Source organism: Sturnus vulgaris, chromosome 4 (genome assembly GCF_052056855.1).
Source record: "Sturnus vulgaris isolate bStuVul1 chromosome 4, bStuVul1.hap1, whole genome shotgun sequence".
Classification (NCBI taxonomy): domain Eukaryota; kingdom Metazoa; phylum Chordata; class Aves; order Passeriformes; family Sturnidae; genus Sturnus; species Sturnus vulgaris.
In genome coordinates, this window is record NC_142246.1 from 35,090,588 (window position 1) to 35,110,214 (window position 19,627).

At 35.0% G+C, this 19,627-nt stretch overlaps 1 protein-coding gene across 1 annotated transcript in view; it reads left to right on the plus strand.

Annotated features, from left to right (window-relative positions):
• Nucleotides 1-13,229: 13,229 nt before the first annotated feature.
• Nucleotides 13,230-19,627, plus strand: part of GPM6A (glycoprotein M6A) — a 113,892-nt gene continuing 107,494 nt past the window's right edge. Inside the window, exon 1 of the mRNA XM_014884002.2 lies at nucleotides 13,230-13,497. Coding sequence (XP_014739488.1) covers nucleotides 13,461-13,497 — 37 coding nt within the window. The 5' untranslated portion in view covers nucleotides 13,230-13,460. The remainder of the gene's footprint in view (nucleotides 13,498-19,627) is intronic.

A 19,627-nucleotide genomic window follows, 5' to 3' on the forward strand; every position in this document is an offset into this window, starting at 1 on the left:
AGAGAGAAAAAAAAAAAAGCAGATATTGGTCTGTCCATAGAAATGTGAAGCAGAAAAAATGCCTGGAAGAAACTCCCATAACTCACTCACACAAACACTAAATAACAGATAAGAAAGAAGGGGGTCTGTAGTTTCTTTAGTCTTGGTTTGCAACTAGGTTGGTTGCATATGTCTAAAAAAATACAACATATAAGTGTAAAATAAAATAATATTTTTTAAAAATACAAATAGTGAAAAAAATAAATTTTAAAAATATCTGAATAGGGATTTGCAACATTTATCCAGATATAGAAACAGTTATAACAGCCTTATGTATATCTGTGTTGGATCAGCTATAGAAATTATTTTCATACAGTAAATTCTGGCTGTTGTGCTTAGATGGTCAAGTTTTCAGGTTGAGGATCCAGTTCCTCAGCAACCCTGTGTCTTCTGGTTGTCTTTATGGAATGGTATGTGGATTTGAGTATGTTGTCTTTTTATTATGTTCCAAAATAATTTTGGCTTAATAATTAGTTTCAAACATCAAACATTCTTTTCATTAACTCTGTCTGAGTCTCTTAATTATAATTTAGTTAGGAAGCTATTTCAGTCTTTAATCTGCTGTAGCACTGCTTATCCTCCCTGTTCAGAGGCCATTTGGAAAGATGAGGTATGACTTTTTTCTAATTAGATAGGAAAAGTAGTCAGCTAAAAAATATTCAGCTAATGACTCTGATGCTTTGTTAGGGCTTGAGCAGAGATTTTTTAATATAGCATAGCAATATATTATAATGATGTAGCAATAAGATGCTTTTTTTCTGAAAATTGTCATGTGTCAAATCATTGTTCATCTATTCAAATGGAGCATGATAACCACTCTGACTTAGAGTACATAATTTTTCAAGTTAGCCGTTTACCTTGCCAGCATTTTAAAAATGTTTCTGCATTTTATGATCACTTATCAGTATTTTAGAATGGCTGAAGAAGTTAATTTTATTTTTGAAATTAGGACAAAAATCAAGAAAGGTGGAAATTATTTAAAGTGGTCGGCTTGCAAGGCAGAGATAGGCATGAATTCTCGAAATACTAGTTGATATGACAGAAAATGAAAGAGCAAGAAATTCGAAAGCTGGGAAATGAAAGAAGGCTTTTTTTGTGGATAGCATTGGTAAGGTGTAAAGCAGTGCTATCAATGATGAAGGTGGATTGGGTCCTGAAATTGTGGTATTGGAAAGATATAGCAGCCTGGGACCAGGAAATGTTGTCTAGATAATAAACCTTACATATAACTGAAATTCTGGAATTTTATTAAGTTGGGAAAAGCTGGGAAGAATAAAAAGGTGGAAATAACATCGAGAAGAAGTTGTTTTAATTTATTGATTTTATTTTTCCTAAACAGTGTTAAATAAGAGATCATGCATTTCAATAGGTAAAGCTCAGAACAGGGATCTCTTTAAAGGGGCAGTTTAGATAGAGTTACAGTGACATAAGAAGACTGCTATATTTTGCTTGTTAGGAGAGACTGATTCTGTTTCCATCTTTATATAAATAGATGTGCAAAATATTGGGGGACTGCCATGAAAAGGTTGTGGCTGCTTACATATAATCAAGAAAGAGGAAAGAATTTCATATATATATGCATACACACATATATATATATATGAAAATAACAATGTAGAACAGCCTCTGAAGAGCAAAATTACATGGACTTGTTTTGTAAATGAACTTCATAAAGCCAAATAAATTGTGTGTGTGAGAATTTTTGTAGCTTTGTGATAGTTTTATAACTAATTTTTAGACTTCTGAGAGAAAATATATTCACCATTGCACACAATAGGTCTGTTTCTTTCATATAGGTACCACTTAGTGAGTTTTTCTTTCTTACATATCAAGAGTAACCATTTGTCTTGTATTCCCTTATCAGTTTGTTTATGGGAAGACTCCAGAGGAAGAACTTCTCTGCTTAAAACAAAAATATAGTTAATGTGCTGTCTGTTAGACTAAAATGCTCTTCTGAAGTTTAGTGGCCCTTAATGATATGTTTCTGTTGTCATGGAAATGAGGATTTTTATTTTTTTTTGGTAGGTTTATTTGCTCTGCTTTTGCTTTTTATGGGCTTTTTTTTTTTTTAAGTTTGGCTTTGTACTGGAAGTGTTGTACTTCATAAAAGTTATACTTCCTTTATCTCCTTACTTCTCTTTTAAGTCCACTAGAGTTTGATGGCTAAAAGGCTGAGGAAGAAACAAATATTGGGAGATAAGAAGGTATTGGGCATGTACTTCACCTTATAGGAACAGAGACTCAGTCTGGCAGGGGAAAGAAGACATCATTGCAATGAAGCATACAATGGTAAAGTTAAAAATTTGATTAGACTAAATACTAGATGTCATTAACTCTTCCAATCTCATATAGATGTGAGTTGCAAAGTTATAGATGGAGGCCATGAAAGCAATCCAGTTTCTACTGTATCTGTTTTCTGTCATTGACTAAAAAGGAAGTCTTTTCCTGTCATGTTGTTTACAGTTCTTTCATACTTGCTTTTCCTGGGTCTTGATAAGAAAAACGATTCAAATATAAAAGTGGTTAATGCTATTTACAGAACTGGAAAGTGACATTAATGTGTTAATCCTGTGTCAGTTCTGATGCCAGGTACCCCTGAGGCGTGTCAGCAACAGGACAGACCGCTTCAAGATGTCCATGACACACTGGACAGAATTTCCATCTGTGGTGAGGTTCAACATACCTCACCACCTGCCATGCTTTTATAGTTTTCTTCCTCACCATTAAATTTATCAATTGGAAATGGTCTATTTCATCACAACAAAACCAATAATTTGTGATCAAATGAGTGTGAAATGTCCATGAAGGACATGTAATACATGTTAGAACATCAGACAGGACCATCTGTACATCCTCCTGTAACATCTGTACATCCTCCTGTGACACCTGCAAGCTACCATGGCAAGACAGAGCATGGGGTCATGCAGCAGCCACTTGGGATGCCATATGGGTACTGGCTGGGAAGGCTTAGCTGGGTCAGCATACACCTCAGCATCACTAATTCCTCATTATGTCTTCAGAATGGTCCTCCCATGGCAGTTTTTCTGTAAGTATATATTTAAATGAACTGAAGCACAAGTGATATCTGTAAAAATAAGCACATGAACACTTCTGTGCTGATTCAGAGACACAGAGAGAGCATGATTGAGGTTGTGAATAATTTGAGCCTCTGCTGTGAAGACACAGGTTCCTTGCTTCCAAGAAAAGGTGGGAAAGGTTAAAAGAGATGGTACTTGAGAAGCAAGTATGATTCTTTTGCATAGAGTCTTCTTTCATGGGAGAACCTTCTATTTACATCTGCCATTGTTTTTGCTCTTTTGCTCCTTCCATCCAAAGTTCATATCATAATGAAACAGGTATGCAGTGAATAACAGCTTCAGCTTGTTCCTAAGAGGTAGATCTTGAAAACTATTCTAAGTTACTATAGTCTGCTTTGAGAATGAAAAACGTTGGGAAAAATCTGCCAAAGCATGTGCAACAAAGGCAGTCTCCTGTGTATCTAAGCCTCCAGTCACTTTCAGGGTTTTTATGCCTTCTCCGAGTACTTAATCTTTTAGCTGTCCTGGTCATTTCTCTATTAAACAGTTTCCTTATTTTTAAGGTTTCCCATAAAAACTTTAGTAAAATAATGATTGATATACTCTTTTTCTCTGTTTTGTCATAGCTTTTCTGTGTTGCTGTATAATTTGAAATCTAATGCCTCAGCGTCTCACTGGCCATTTTCCTTCTGTATTGATATACTCAGTTCATCAATGTCTTCATGGGGCAAAACTATATTTAAATTTTTATATATATAAATTGCTCTTTCTCTTTAAAAATAAACAAAGCAAAGATATATTTTGAGGTTTATTATTATTATTACAGGTGTCAACATAATATTAAAAAAAAGAAAAAAATCTTGTTAGTGCAGAATAATTAAAAAAGGCACATAGCAAGTTAGTACTTTATTAAACATATCCTTCAAAAAATTATGCTGGTGGTTAATTCATACCTGAACATCTGAGATTACTTCTTTTAGGTTTTATGTGCTAAGTATACAAAATATTTTTGAAGTGATAAGAACAGTTTTTGGAGTAGATATGCATTCTTATGATCTACATTGTTAGCAGATAGAAATGCAAACAATCTTCACAGTTATAAGGCATTGTACAATTCAGAAAAGTGTTCATTTTACTGTGATGCACACTTGAATCCTTAATGGTAAAATAATAGTAGAATAACTGTCATGAGCATAACAATATTTTAAAAGTCCTAATTTTATTCAACCCAGATTTTTCTGTTATTTAGACCATAGCCTGAGAGACAGACTAGTAAACTTCCTGAGAATCCACTACCAGAGTAAGTGCTGACTTTACAATTATTATATTTATACAAGGATTAGTAGAAAAAAATATTTTGTGATACTTTCATTTGCTAAAATTTCTACAGCGTAGGGTGTACGTTTTAATAAGTGCAAAGAACGCTTAGAGAAATCTGATATTTAAAACATATCTAAACCAGAAATAAGTTTACTTCTGTTAAAGTGATAATTCAGGAAATACAGTTTGGTTTGCTGTGTTTTAACCATCTGATAGCTTTTACTCTCTTTGTGGGAACCTTTTTTTTTCTTTTGGTCATCTGAAAACTGATCTGTAATCCATTTATGTGATTTAGTTTTCCAGATTAGGAAGATCCTCTAATTATGTTGTATTAAGAAATTGCAATTAGAATTTGTAATGGAATCTTAGCTTGAATACCACCCAAAATGTGCCACTTCAAAAAAAGAAAAAGTGTTTTACTAATCTTTATTTCCCCCAATTTGTCCTGTTGTAATAAGAAAATTGAATGCTACTTTGAGTCTTTCAAAGGCAGTAAGTAAGTAACAGAGATTAAAAAAGGGATTACAGGATCCAGGGAGTTCACTGAACCAGCATCATTAAACCAGTGCTCATGGAAGATATTTATAAACTGTTCTTTTGTGGCCTGTAATTGAACACTCAGTTTCAGTTATGGGTTTTAAATCTCTTTCTCTGATTTCCTAGGAATGATAAAGGGGTGGGGAGAGGGATGCAGTGGAACACTCAGTGTATGTTCTGTCAGGAACATGCCTTTTGTTGAGGAGCATACATATTGCATGTATGTCTCATTTGCTGGACCCTTTGCATCTGAATAGAGCTACATAGGAGTATATATGTGTATGGGTGTGTTTATATGCATAAATTTACACATATATAGATACATACACATATACACATACATGCATATTTATATATCTAGGTGGACTTCATCTCTAGAGCTTGCAGAGTGTTAGAAGTCTGCAATTTTTCTTTTAAAAAAATTCATTTTTGAGTTTTTCTTTGGCACAATGGCTTCTCTAAGAGAATGGCAATGATGCCTGTTTTAGATTCCTTACATTTGTTATATTTAAGCTATAAGAGACATGCATGCATTGCTCATTAGGGGGTATGCTAAGGAGTAAAAAGCTTGCTGGTAAACTGTTATAAGCAGAGTCTAACTTCTATTATTTTACAAATTGTATATTTATGATCACTCAGGTTTCAAAAAATAAGGCAACTAAAATTGTCATTATAATAATCATTAAACATCTATGATTTTTTCATCTTGACAATTCTCCATAAATCATAAGCTTTCTATGCCAGTGGGAGGACCCACCCAGCAGCCTTTTGTTTATTTTTCTTTTTTTCACTCAACTGCTAATCTCCCTTTTTTGGCTTGTTTTTCCTTTCTTATTCCTTTGAGAGCTTGGATGAAATGGATGCAGTTGGAGAAAAGTCAAATGCTAGCAAAAATGTAGTTGGCATCTACACAAAGAATCGAGTGCAACTGGCCCCTGTCTCACTTCAGTGCCTGGTAAAATCATGGAGACCCGTCTGGGCATTACTGAAAAACATCACAGTTATCAGTCACAGCCAGTACATGTTCACGGTGGCAAAGTCCTGCTTATCAAATCTGATGACATCCTTTTATGACAAGGTAACCCACCACTTGAAGGGAAGCCAGTGCATATAATCTTTTTGTATTTCAGTAAGACTTTCAATACTGTCTCTCACAGGATCCTTCTGGTCAAAAAGTCCAGCACACAGCTGGATAAGGACATCGTGTGATTGGTGAGCAGCATGGGCCAGGCACAGAGGGTTACAGTGAGTGGGGTGGCATCAGACTGGGGACATCTTCATTAATGCCTTGAATTCAGGAGTCAAAAGAGTACTAAGTGTACAGATGGTGTAAATTGGGATTTTCAGGAAGGCAAAGCCAGGTCCTGCACCTTGGAAATGTCAACTCTAGATATACATGTACCAACTGGGAAATGAGAGGCTGGAGAGCAGCACTGTGGAGAGAGATCTGAGGATCATTGTCAATGACAAGCTGAACCTGAGTCAGCAGTGCCCTGGCAGCCAGGAGGGACAACCCCGTCCTGGGAGCATCAGGCACAGCATCACAGCCAGGCAAGGGAGGGGATTGTCCTGCTCTGCTCTGAGCTGGGGCAGCCTCACCTCCAGTGCTGGGGGCAGGCTGGGTGCCACAGTGTAATAGGGCTATAAAGCTTTTGGAGGTGTTCAAAGGAGAGCTACAAAGATGGTGAAGGGTCTTGAAGGGAAGCTGTATGAGGAGCAGCTGAGGTCACTTGGTCTGTTCAGCTTAGATAAGAGAAGACTGAGGGGAGACCTCATTGCAGTTTGCAACTTCCTTGTGACCAGTGCTGGAACATGAGGAAACGGTCTGAAGTGTCACGGGAGTTTCAGGTTGGAATTAGGAAAAGATTCTTCACCCAGAGGGTGTTTGGGCCCTGGAACAGGCTCCCCAGGAAAGTGGCCACAGCACAAACTGGACAGACTTCAAGAAACATTTGAACAATGCTCTTGGTGTGAGCATGGTGTGTGCCTTGGGGCTGTTGTGTGCAGGGACAGGGTTTGGCTGTAAATAATTCTTCCATTCATCAGACCCAAAATGTTGAAGGTATTTGAATGAACACTTTGGTGTACAAAGACCACAAAAGTCAAGGGAATCTCAGAGCATATTAAGGTGTAAAATCTCTCAGCAAATGTGATTACAGCTTTAAATAATTAAGTGATTAAAACCCAGAAGGGTCTAATGTGGTCATTTAGTCCAAACTCTTGCATAATACAAGTATTAATCAGAGAATTCCTATGACCTAATTAAATTAACATTTAACTAAGAAAATACAGATTATTATTTAGTTTTGTGTATGTGTGGGTCCAAGAATCCAATCTTGGCTAATTTCTCTAGTGTTTGGAAGAAATAATTTGAATATAATTTCTATTGTCTATAATTTCTAATGTCTAGTTTCAAAATCCACTAACATTGACTTAACTTTAACAAATCCCTAGTAGATATGTTTTCTTGTAGATACCCTGGTGTAATGTAGATGCCCTTTACCTTTATTCTTAAATTTACCATACTAACAGTTTACATTTTTAAATTGGAGGAGTGCCTGTGGCCAGTTTTGAAGTACTTCCAGTTTTCAGCAGCAAGTTTGCATTGATGGCACCAAAAACTATATGGAATATTTCAGTGATATTTATACCAGTAAGAAATCTTAGAATACAATCACAGTGTTTTGGTTTGGAGAAGACCTCTGAAAACAGTGCAGTACAAGTCCCCTCATAAAAGCAGAATTTGCTAGAACTGTATGTGTTGAATATGCTACCCTGTGAGATGTTCATTTTATAATCACTTGATCTAATACATATCTGTATGGGTATTTATTAGTATATCCACTTCCCATAGCACTATCTGGGGTCAAAAAGGCTCTGTTGGATGGTCACAATGCTGTGCTTATGTCATGGCATCCAGTTTTGAATGGGGATGTGAACAGCTATTTGTTGTTGTGCTTTAAATATACTTGTAGGCTTATAGCTGAGGTCTAGAGTATCCATGTAGAGAATCTAGCCATAATATTTAGATACTCATATGTAGAAATGTATTATTTGGCACCTCCCTCAATTATACTGGCATTCATGTTCAGTTTTTCATTAATCCATCAAACAGAAGCATTTTTTTCAGAGTTAAACCTTGCTGAATGAGCAGCAGTATCCTTTGGGAATATGTACAACTAGTTTTTATCTCAAAATATAAAAAACATAATTTTCTTAGTCTTAGGTATCAAAATGATTGAAAATCTTCAGAATTTTAGGGGAATTATGTTGATAGTGTTAACTAATTTTACTGTGGAAAATGTTACTTATTTTCAAAAAACCCAGTAAGAGTCATGAAACATAACCAGTCAGACTGAAGGTTTTAAATTACAGATGATACTTACAATAGCTCCAGATAATAGTCTGGAAGTATATTAAGACTGTTATTCTGAATCAGAGATACTGTTAATCATTTTTTATTATCTTTCTCCTCTTGATCGATATAGCATATATGAAATATATATTTGAATACTGATATGAGCAAGTTACTTCTTATCTCTTGTGTTTTAAGTCTGAATATCATATGAAGTGGTGAAAGATCTTCTCAGTGAAGGAATCTTTTTAACCAGATGAGGCTTTCACAAAGAGGTTAATTTTCTGAATACGATAATGATGTTCGTGTTTATTAGTGCGAAGCAGAATGCAAGGAAATTGTCTTCTCACTCTCCTCTTCAATAAAATTTCTGTTTCTAGACATGTTAGAATATAGAGGAATGCAGAAAGAAATTAGAATAAATTAAGATCATCGAGGAAAGGATGTCCATTATTCTTCTGTCAAATGTAACTTGAGCAGACTTGAGCACAAAAAATAATAAGAGACTTTTTCTATCAGGTGAAGCCCTGTACTGAAATTTCTTTAGGCTGTGTGACCATCCTGCTATCTCTTGACAGCTGCTTGTTTTAAGCTGGTAGTTTGTTCCTCTAGAAGAATATAATTTCCTCAGAAAAAAAAAAAAATTATTGGGAATTAGTAGAACTATACAAATCCTATCAATGGGGTAAGAAGCAATATTCTGCTAATGTTAGATTTTGCGTTCTACTTTCTTCCTTCCTCTTTTAACATTTCATTTCCCCACTAATTCTGATAATTTTCATGTCATTAAACATTTCTCCTTTCCCTGGACACTTGTGTGAGTGTCTGCTATGAGTTAAACTCAGGGCCATGTGCTCTTGGTTTATCATTCTGTAAGTATCTCGTGAAGATGTAGATATGAAATAGACATCCCAGAGCAGACATTTAGAGACATTTTGGAAGTCTTAAAGCTTCCCAATAGTTCCTTCAAGATCCCTCTGTTGGGATATTCCAAAGATGAAATATGATATGCCATTATTTTATAGTTACATTTCTATTTTAAATACAAAATATAAATTGTGGAGCACTCTAAATAGAAAATTGGAGCACCAGTTTTAATTTTTCTGTGTGTGTTTTCCAGATTTCTATAATCTGCTGCCTAATTTGCATAGAATAATTACTACCCGTGCATTTACTTTAGTGTTTAGGTGAATTTAGGAGTGAGTTTAGGGGGAGTGAACTTTTAAAATGTATGTCCCACTTTTCCTCACCTGCTGTATTTTGGTTTGCATCATAGAATATTCTCTAAGAACCTAAATTGTTTTTATAATTTATGTTTTCATAAATGTTTTTATAAATGCATTGTATTTTTTCGTATAATGAAACCAGAACACGCTTTCCAGGAGTGAACTGTACACCACTCCAACTCCTGAAGGGAAGCCTGTCTGCAGGACCTGACTTTTTGATTTTTATTTGGTTGCTTGGTTATTGAGGTAGAAGTATTAGCAACATAAATAATTTTGCGCTTTTAAATTACGTATTCATAATCAAGTTTATTATGTTGTCATGATCAAGACATCACTGCACCACAACATTATCGTTATTATGCAGTTGAAAATCGATAGGGCTGAAGGATAGAATGGTAAACTGCTTTGAAGGCCATACAAAACTGGGAGTAAAAGTCAGGTGTTTGTCATGCTGTTTAAAGCTGTAAGTGCTCAGCTACATTTCATAATATCATAATGGACACCAGGGGATCCCTTAATGTCATCAGCTTCCAATTATTCTCTTGATTAACTGTTTATTTAGTCTCATTATACAGTTGGATGTTCTGTCTTGCCTTGCCATTTACAATTGGTATGGTTGTCCAATGATCACTTGCACCAATAATCTCATTTCACATTAAAGGGGAATTTTAGGCAGTCGAATGTAGTTCCCACTAACATAGCTCTTTTCTGTGCTAGAAGTGCTTCCAGAAACAGAAGCTTTTGTAGTTTCTCTGTACGGTTTAAAGTAGTTTATGTCTCATTGGTGGTAAATGTCTTTCCCAGTATACCAAAGAAAGAAAGCCTCTGTGGTTGCTGCTTAGAAAGTCACATACAGTTGGCATTTTCTGCATCGGTTTGTTATTCTTTGTACGAATTGCAGAGCTTTTCTGTTCTTTGGCTTTAGGATTAACATCTATTCATAATTTAATCTTCAAAGGTCCTTGGAGCAGATCTAAAGAAACATCAAGGAGGCAGATTTATGTTTCAACCGTTTTAAAAAAGTGGAGTTAAATATGAAACAAGTTTACATGAAATCTCTTTCACATTTTCTCTGTTGCTCAGTCTCATACAAGCTGTGTGGATGACCAGTTTATAGCACCTGAAACTAAGCAGGGTTGTCTGAAAAATGAACTTTGGCACTTACATTATTTGGAGGAGTTACTGTTTAACAGGAGGATCTTTCAGTATCTTCATAACAATATTTACAAAGAAGAATAGATTATTGTAGGGGGTAAAACTTAAGGCCATTTTTTGTCAATGCTATGCTTTGCTTCAGCAGACACAGTCATTTCATCTTAACCTTTGGCATGTGAGTGTAGTAGGCTTTTTAGAAAGTTAAAAATCCTGTAATTAAAATTAAGGTGTATGTGAACCTGATGTGAAAATGACCATACTGGGTAGTAGATAAAGGATTAATTCAGCTCAACATCTCATATATTTGTGCCAAAAGCAGTCTGCCTTGGAAGTAGCATAAGAAATGGCTAAGAGTTCTTCACAAAATATTCCTCTACTCCCCAGTACTTTGCAGCTCAGGGATCTCATCTCCATGAATCCTTGTGGCTCAGATTTTCTTCTTGTTATTTTGTTGGGTTCTTCCCTCCTCTACAACAGCCTGCTAAAACAAGTTTCCACAACTTAAATACACTTTGTATAATATGCCTTTCTTTAATTCTCAGCCTACTTTCTTTGCAGTCCTGTCTGTTTTATTGAACAAGTTATGTTTTCTTGACCTTTTTATGTCCCTCAAGATTGTGCCATCTTTATTGTGTCTTCTCCCAGTTATCTCTTTCCAAACTTTTTTCATTTTGTTTCCTGTTATATTTGAAAAAAGTTTGTATCCTTGTTTCAAGGAAAAAGGTAGTTTGATTTCATCAATGACCTACATATTCCATTGTTGCCAACATTTATGTTAAAGATGTTGGTAATCTCAAACATTTGGTGCTATTGAGAAACACAACTTAGAAGCAATTTGCCAAGTAAAATATTTGCCAGATCCTCTTTGGAATATGAAGATTTGTTAAATGCTTATGTAAGAAAAGGTTTTGAAGAGAAAGAATAGCAGAGGAGACTTATACAGGATATCTGTTTCAAAGGAAATATACCTCTCTTAAAAAACTGTCTAAAAGAATAATTCCTAGAAAGATGGAAGACACTTAGATCCTATGTTGTTTGCAGCACTTTCATATGTATAGGCCTTCTTAGTGTGTTGATTTTTAAATGATCTATTAAATCTGAGAACTAAAACAACTGATAATTTTTTTTTAGTTATTCCAGAAAATGGAGCCTTAGAAACACGAATTAAAAGGGAGAAAAAAAGATGGGAAATGTGTTGAGTTATAAATAATGATTCAGTTATTTAATTATATATATATATATTTAATTTCATACATGATAATTATTCTGATGTGAGCCAGATTTGAACAGTTTTATATGCAAATGGTAAAAAAAACCCAAAACCCCAACAATAGCCCCCCCCCAAAGCCCCTCCCTAAACAAAACCCCAAACAAAACCCAACCAGCCAAAGCAAGCAACTTTATTTTTGTGGCTTAGAAGGCAGAACTCAATGTGTTTAGCTAGCATAAAATAAATGGATGAGCTATTTATCATTTATATATTAATAGGAATTTTCAGCCATAATAGTTGTAGTTTTTATTTTTGTTTAAGTTTTAGTCACTTCCCCCAGAAGGATGAGAAGTTAAACCTTCAGAGAAAAATTGGAATTGTGTGTCAGTTTGCACTTTTAGTGAAATAATGGAAGTCTTAAAATGATGATATATTACTCTGTAGACTAAGGTACCAAAATGCTAATTTATTGCTAGACTGCAGCATCCAATTTGCATTCCAAATCAGTCTGCAGAGCTCCCCAAATTATTAGGTGCCCTAACAGTGTATTTAACCTAGGTTTTTCCAGAGCAAACTCCTAGCAGTGTGTGTGTTTGTATGTGCTTCCTCGTGTACATACCCACATGTAGTGCTTCACCATTTTAAGATCCGGCTATTTTAAAAGAGCTTTGAAGAAAGCCAATTTGAGATATGAGGAATCAGAAAAAGAATTGATGCAAAAACTGTTTTAAACCTCTGAACTGCCTCTAAATTCCTGTTTACTGTGACAATGAGAATGTGTACAGTGCATAAAATTTGCAGATTAATGTCGTGTGTTAAATTGTGCTTGTGTGTGTAAACACATATACATACACATAAAATTGTATTGCTATAAAGATAATTTTTAGAATACTGTAAGGGCAATAGATTAAATTTGTTGTTAACTCCTGATGATACAGATATATGAGAAGAAGGGAAGTGAAGAGTCATATTATTCTTAAATGTGCTGATACGGGAGGAGGGGGAGAGGCGGGGGGAGAGAGAGAGAGAGAGAGAGAAAGACAAGTAATACAGCATAAAGAACCCACAGGCATTTGGGCTTTCCCACTTCAGTAGCAAATAGGGGGAATTATGGGTTGGTGGTCTGCTTCCCCTTAGGAAGACACTCCTCCATCTGTTTTCAGTACAGCCTGTTTTCAATTTAAACACAGATTTCAATACAAACCTCAATTTCTTTACTCCATTTTATATGCAAAGTGAGGCTTATGAATCGGTGTCATTGCCATAAGGGCTCGGACCAAATTTCCCCCCAAAATTCACAGGCTGTTCATTTGAATACCTGCTTACAGTGGTACACAATGGGCAGCTTTGAGAAGAAAAATTGATAATCTTCACGGAAGAGTAATTTGAATGAAATTACACTTGACAGCCTGTCTCCAAGCAAACAAGGAGAGTGAGGGAGCCTTAGCTAAGCTCTGAGGACTTGCCTAAGCCTCTGCTGTTGGAGCTTCCCAGGGAAAAAAAAATCCACACTTTTTCCTACATCTGACTGAAGCTTTTGATTAATTCTCTGTAGCTGTTTCTAGTGAAGAAAGGTAGCCATGGAAGAGAATATGGAAGAGGGACAAACACAGAAAGGTATTGTGTTAAAATTGCTTTTTCTTTGCATGGAGATAATTATTTTGCTGTTTCTTATTTGCCTTAGCAGCATGATGTAAGGTGGGGGAATATCTGTATGTGGCAGATGGGGAAAGACATGATTTTCATATCATTTACTTCATTTTTCTCTCTGCAGTAGCACATAGCATTAATATACTGACTGCAAGCTGATTCTAGTATAAAAAGACTCTAGGTAGCAAATTTTGCATCTATACATATAATGTGAGCATTTAATGCAGCCTGCTTTCCAGACTAGTCTTTGTTAATGTTCATTTATTTCACGTTTTCACGCTTGTCTAGCTGGGTCAAGGGAGTCTAGTGTGAACTATGAGAGAGCTACTCACACAATATTTGGAGCTGGTTGCAGTGGGATATCTAACAATGTATCCAGTATTTACACCTTGAATGAGAATCCAGCCTGAACAAAGACATGGGGTATATTTTGTGCATATTAGGCAGTATTGAAATTTCCTTCTGCCTTTCTGCCCCTTTGGTTTTGTAATGTGTTGCAGCAGACTTGCTATCGTTCTAATATTTGTATGGCACAGATTTGCATTTTGCAGAAATTAATTTTGCAGGCTGCAACTGAAATTGCTTTAGCAAGATGTACACAGCATGTTCAGAGCATTTCTGTTGCACAGCTTCTGGTTGAAAACAACTGAATGTTGTGGGATATGTTAGCACTTAAAGGTCCAATTTAAAGTGATTGTAGGCAATTAATTAATGTGTGGATTTTTGGGAGACACAGTGTTTTCAGTCTTTTCACTTAAGTGTTATTCTGTACAAGCGACGTAACAGTAGTGAAAGGAACCAAGGCTTTTTTCATTTTTCTTTACTGCAAGCACAAAGGTTAATCCTGGTGATTATTTGCTATGCTAAATTTTTATTATTTTCATTCTACATTTTTGGAATTCACTTCCATTTTTGAGGAGGATATAGGAAGTTGCCAAATAATTTAGCATAAATTGCCTGTAAAGGCTTATTTTTCTGCACTGATGCCATATTCTATTTTTCTGCTCCCTGATCAATCTGCTTCCTACATGTAAATGTCGTGCTTTCTCATTATAAGTGACCCATTTAGACAGAATGCAGCTTTGAATTGTTTATGGTCTTGACTTGATCTAGAAGCACAGTATATAGTCATGAGAACATTAAAAGAGAATGTATGTGCTCCATGTATATACACACTTCTGCTTATAGATATATAGATTATAGATCTGATTAGAGCAGTTTCTTTAGTTGAATTTTATTATTTGTAAATGATAGATAGAATAGGAAGCACAGGACAGGTCAGTTTTTCTGTTTTGGTTTGGTTTGGTGTGGGTTTTTTTCCTGAAGGCAAAATCAATACTTTTACTGTATGATTCAAATTGTTTAGAGTGCTTTACATTAGAAATTGAAGACATGCTTTTAAAAAAATTCTGAAATGCATTCTTTTGCTTCTTAAAACAAGTAAATCGAACTGTTTGACGAAGGAATCAAAATACGTCATTGTTATCAAATGGTGTTGCCTGAAGAAACAGTGTACAATCCAAGATCCTTAAATTCTTATTAGAGAGGTAAAAAACAACAGAGAAAAAAGTGAATAATTTTTCTATATTGAAAGAATTTGTTATTGATAAACTGTGTCCTCATTGTTCATATGATAAGCAGTTGAATGACCAATAGCCACTCAAAATGGTGTGATTAATAGTATGATTACAACAGCTAACACTACTTACCCCCCACCTCCATTTAAAATGCCATGTGTTCAGCCTTTTTTCCCTTTAGTGGTACCCAGCTGTCATCACAGACAGTGGCACAAGAACGTTAAGAGCTCACAAATCATATGTATTTTTCCTTATTGCTGTGAAAGGGGATGCTGCTTAGTTTCTGTGACCATACCTGTGATCTTGTCATTTCAAGGTGTCGTGTTCCCTTGTTGGGTTATGACAACTTTTAGAATGTATTTAGAGTTTCAAGAAAATTTGCAATTCAGAAGGCAAATTTAAAAATATTTTCAGTTTTTAATTTTTGGAGGTGCTTGGTTGCATGATAGGGAAGTGTAGGGATGTTTATGAAATCATGGATCTCCTTAAGTTTTGCACTTTGCACTTGAAAAATATTGACCAGTGCTAGTAAGACATGATAGTTCTCTTTCATAGTTTCTGGGGTTTTTTTGCTTTCATTTAGTATGATCTATCTACTGTGTGTTTAATTGATATCCACGGGATAGTTCCAGGTTATCCAGACCAATTTTGCTAATTGTAGTGTTTCAGAAACAGTAACGGTAATATATAGATTCTATTTTTCATCCTCCTGCCATCTCGAGTGAAAATGTTTCTTTCTTTTTCTTTTTTGATTTATACAAAATCAATGGGAGTATAAATTGTCACCTCTTATCAGCTCCTGTGCTTTTCACAGCAGATGCTTTGAACCTCCCACTGAACAGCATTACGTCTTGCTAGCAGCCATGATGGAAGTGAATAACTTCGTATTGATGCATTTCATAAATACGATCAAGATAGCTCTAGAAGATTTGGAGGTCTTTCTATTTTTGAGAATTTTATGAAATAAGGTATAATTAAGTGCAAACATAATTCTTAACTCAGTGGTTCCAAATAATGACCTTCTGCCAGTCTCTCCACATTCTAATGTTTAACACTTATGATTTCTTTATGTCTCTACCTTGGAATATTATAAGAAAGGAAATACATTCCACTTTTTTTTTCTCTGAAAGTAATGAATTACTAGAAACTCACTTCAAAGTAAGGAACATCTCCTATCCTCCCCATTTTCTTTTTACTGGCCGCAGAAAGTGTGGTTTTGTACAGGCATCACTACCCTAAATATGGTAAAATGAGATAAGGCTGTTGTCCAGCAGTTTTCATGTGTAAAGCTGTAAACATTGAAACCAAGAATAATTTCTATTCATACATTTCCTGTTTTAAAGTACTGGAAATCCTTTTGAGCCTCCTCCACCCCCTTTTTTTCCCCTTGATATCACATTTCCTTTTCTAGGAAGTCAGTACAGGTTAGGGAGGAGGTTTCAAAGGTATTTGCAATGCTATCTCTAGCTGTCCAAGAACTGAAAGTGTGTAGGAAGTCTGTCTCAAATGCTAAGTAAATTAACACTAAAATATATTCTAAAAAGCCAAAAAGTCATAACATCTCAGAAATATCAACTTGTCCAGAATTTCTGTAACACTGATGTTGTGCTACATGCTAGACCTCTAACATAATAAGACATTTGATTGCAAATTTGCTGTCTGGAAAACCCAGGATAACTAAACTGGGTTTATTTTTCAAAAAATATCCGGTCCACTAAGAAGCAGAAATTTCACTGATGTCTTTAGTGATGCATGCTAATTTTGAAAACCTCATGCATAAATTGCATGTGGCAGTGGTAGGTCTCAGCTGCCAGTGTTTGAAAGACAATGATGTCAAACTGATAGCTTTGTGATGTGGAAAGAGGTATATGTCCAGCTCCTGCATTTCAGGTCTTCCCTCTGTGACAGAATTAAGATTGCAACGGTGCCCCCAGCCCCAGTTATTCATCCCAATAAAGAGCTTTTCAGAGGGCAGGCACTGTAATTTTTTGCACTGTAAGGAACTTGGTACAGGGCAGTGATAGATTATTCTCACCACAATCTGTTTCAGAAAAAAAAATGTTCTGAAGCACAGTAAATCATACTTATACCACTTGCACTAAATGGAAGATGAATTTGCCTTTTTAAATGATTCATCCGTAACTGCATATAATTCCTATATAAAATAAACTCTTGGGAATGAATGGAGCATCATGTGTTTGCACAGCAGCAAACATGAGGAAGAAACTAATTTTACTTGAGGTCCCTTGGCTGTAGTATACCTAACACAGTTAAGGTTTCACCAGTAGGATAGCAAAAAAAAACAAAACCAAAAAAGTTGCATTATTGTTACTAGAAATTATTGAATGCCAGAAAATAATGTTTGACTTGCATTAGCAATATGAGTGGATCTGCAGCCTATTATCAGAGCTTTTTCATTTGTTGTCACAGCATACCAGTAAAGGAGAGCTTTAAGCAGAGTTTTGAAAGACAATCATAAGGAGACTAAGATGCTATCAGTAAAATGTACACACAGCCTCTGATTCTTCAGCCATAAGAGAATAAATTGTTTCCTCTTCAGTACTTTTTGGAAAATGGTAGTCTGATTTAGTAGGATAATACAGAGTAGATGAAAATTATGTGTTTTATTTCATATTAAGAAATACCAACAGCCAAACAGTCCAAACACTGCTGGCATCCTTTCCAAGTTAGTCTTCTAAATCTTCTTATTTACCTCTAATAGAGAAGAATTTTCCTTCTCTTTTGACTGTTATTGCAAAGTTGGTTAAAATAAGAGTGAGGAAATCCCAGTATTTTGCACTTTGATTTTGTTTGATGATGATACTTATAAATAAAGCAGAGGAGTTATTTTTTGTTCTTTAGTGTAAATGCCACACTGAGTGAGAACCATGCTTGTGTCTTCAGTTAGATCCTTTTTATGTTCATATTCAAAAGTAACTTGGAAATAGTTTTTAAATTTGGCCTTATGAGTAGGAAGTAGCAGACATTTGCTGGCTGATATTCTTCATACCAAATCTGGATTTGTAGTGCTTGATTCTTAAAGAAAACATGGTGGGCAGAGGTCAATCTCTATTTACTTTGGGAATACCTTTTCAGCTTAGCAGGCTTAGTTCCCAAGCTTGTGTTCAGACTGGATTTTTGCAAGTGGCTTCAGAGTAGAATGGTCTTAACCCCCATCATGTTTACTGCTTCCTGTTCTTAAAAGTGTGTGTATTATAATTAGAGCATCACATAAAATACTCACTTAACAGTTACAAGGTCACTAACAGAGTAAATAAATTTCCTTCGTAGTCAACACTAAATAAGGAAATAAATGTTAGCATCTGGCAAACTATCTCACTGTATTTCCAGCCTAATTCTCCTTAGTAGTTAATCAATATGCTTTATTAAAGAAAAAATGCAATAACAGTCAATATGAATATGAAGTTAATTGTTCTAAGATTGCAAGAGTTATTCTCCTTTATGTAGTAACTACAGGCTACCTTACTTAATATTCTTACATAAAGAGCACTGACTTGTAGAGCTGTAATTTGAATATGTTATTATTCAATACATTAGGCTTTTATTCATAGATAATGATGTAAATAAATTTAGTCTTGCTTACTTATTTAATCTTTAACATTGAAATGTCTCTGTTAATAGTAGAAAACTTTGTATTTCTTAAAGGCTTAGCATTATACTAGTCCTAGGCATGAAAATCCAGCATTAATGGGACTTAATTATAATTTTATATACACTCTTTCAGCACAAAAAAAACATTCCAAGTGCCCCAAGGCAGATGGAATCCTCAATTCAATGTGTGAAAATTTAAGTCTTCATGGTTATTTTGACACTTGGATGTCAATTTCATAAATAAGCTATATTAAAAAGATTTTTCATAGGAGATGTAAATGCTTAGGAAAAAAGTGTTGAATGTATTTTAAATAATTGATTTACACTAATTAGTGAAAAATACTGTATCAAAACAGTAACATAAATTTATAAAAGTTTTTTTCGACATTTTGTAAAAGTAAAACCTCATCTTTGGGGAAAAAAGGCTACTCTGGGTATCCAATTTCTCTCAAAAAATAAGAAATTAGGGAGGACAATGCAATACTGTAGATACAGCAAAATTAAATTTGATTCAGCTGAGTGCTTAGGTTCCTTATGGAGAAGGATTGAGAGATTGTTATGCCTAATATCCAAATTTTTTTCATTTTAGATTGTGACTGTGCATTCATTTCTGATAAGTACCTTAAATAATTTGGCAATGTGACTTTGTAACCTGTTTTAAGTGGCCTGCCACTGCACTAAAATTCAACATGGAAGAATGGAGGAAATGCTACTGGCATCACATACTGATAATGTTTCTTTCTTGATAAAATAGTTTTTTACCTATTAATTCTTCCCATAGGTGAGAGTATGTTATTTTCTTCTAGTAGTTTTATATGGACGACTGAGTAGAAAATGATGAAAAAAACCCCCATGTTTTTGAGCTGTTCTGCTTCACATTGTAGACACTGCAAATGATTTTATAAAAC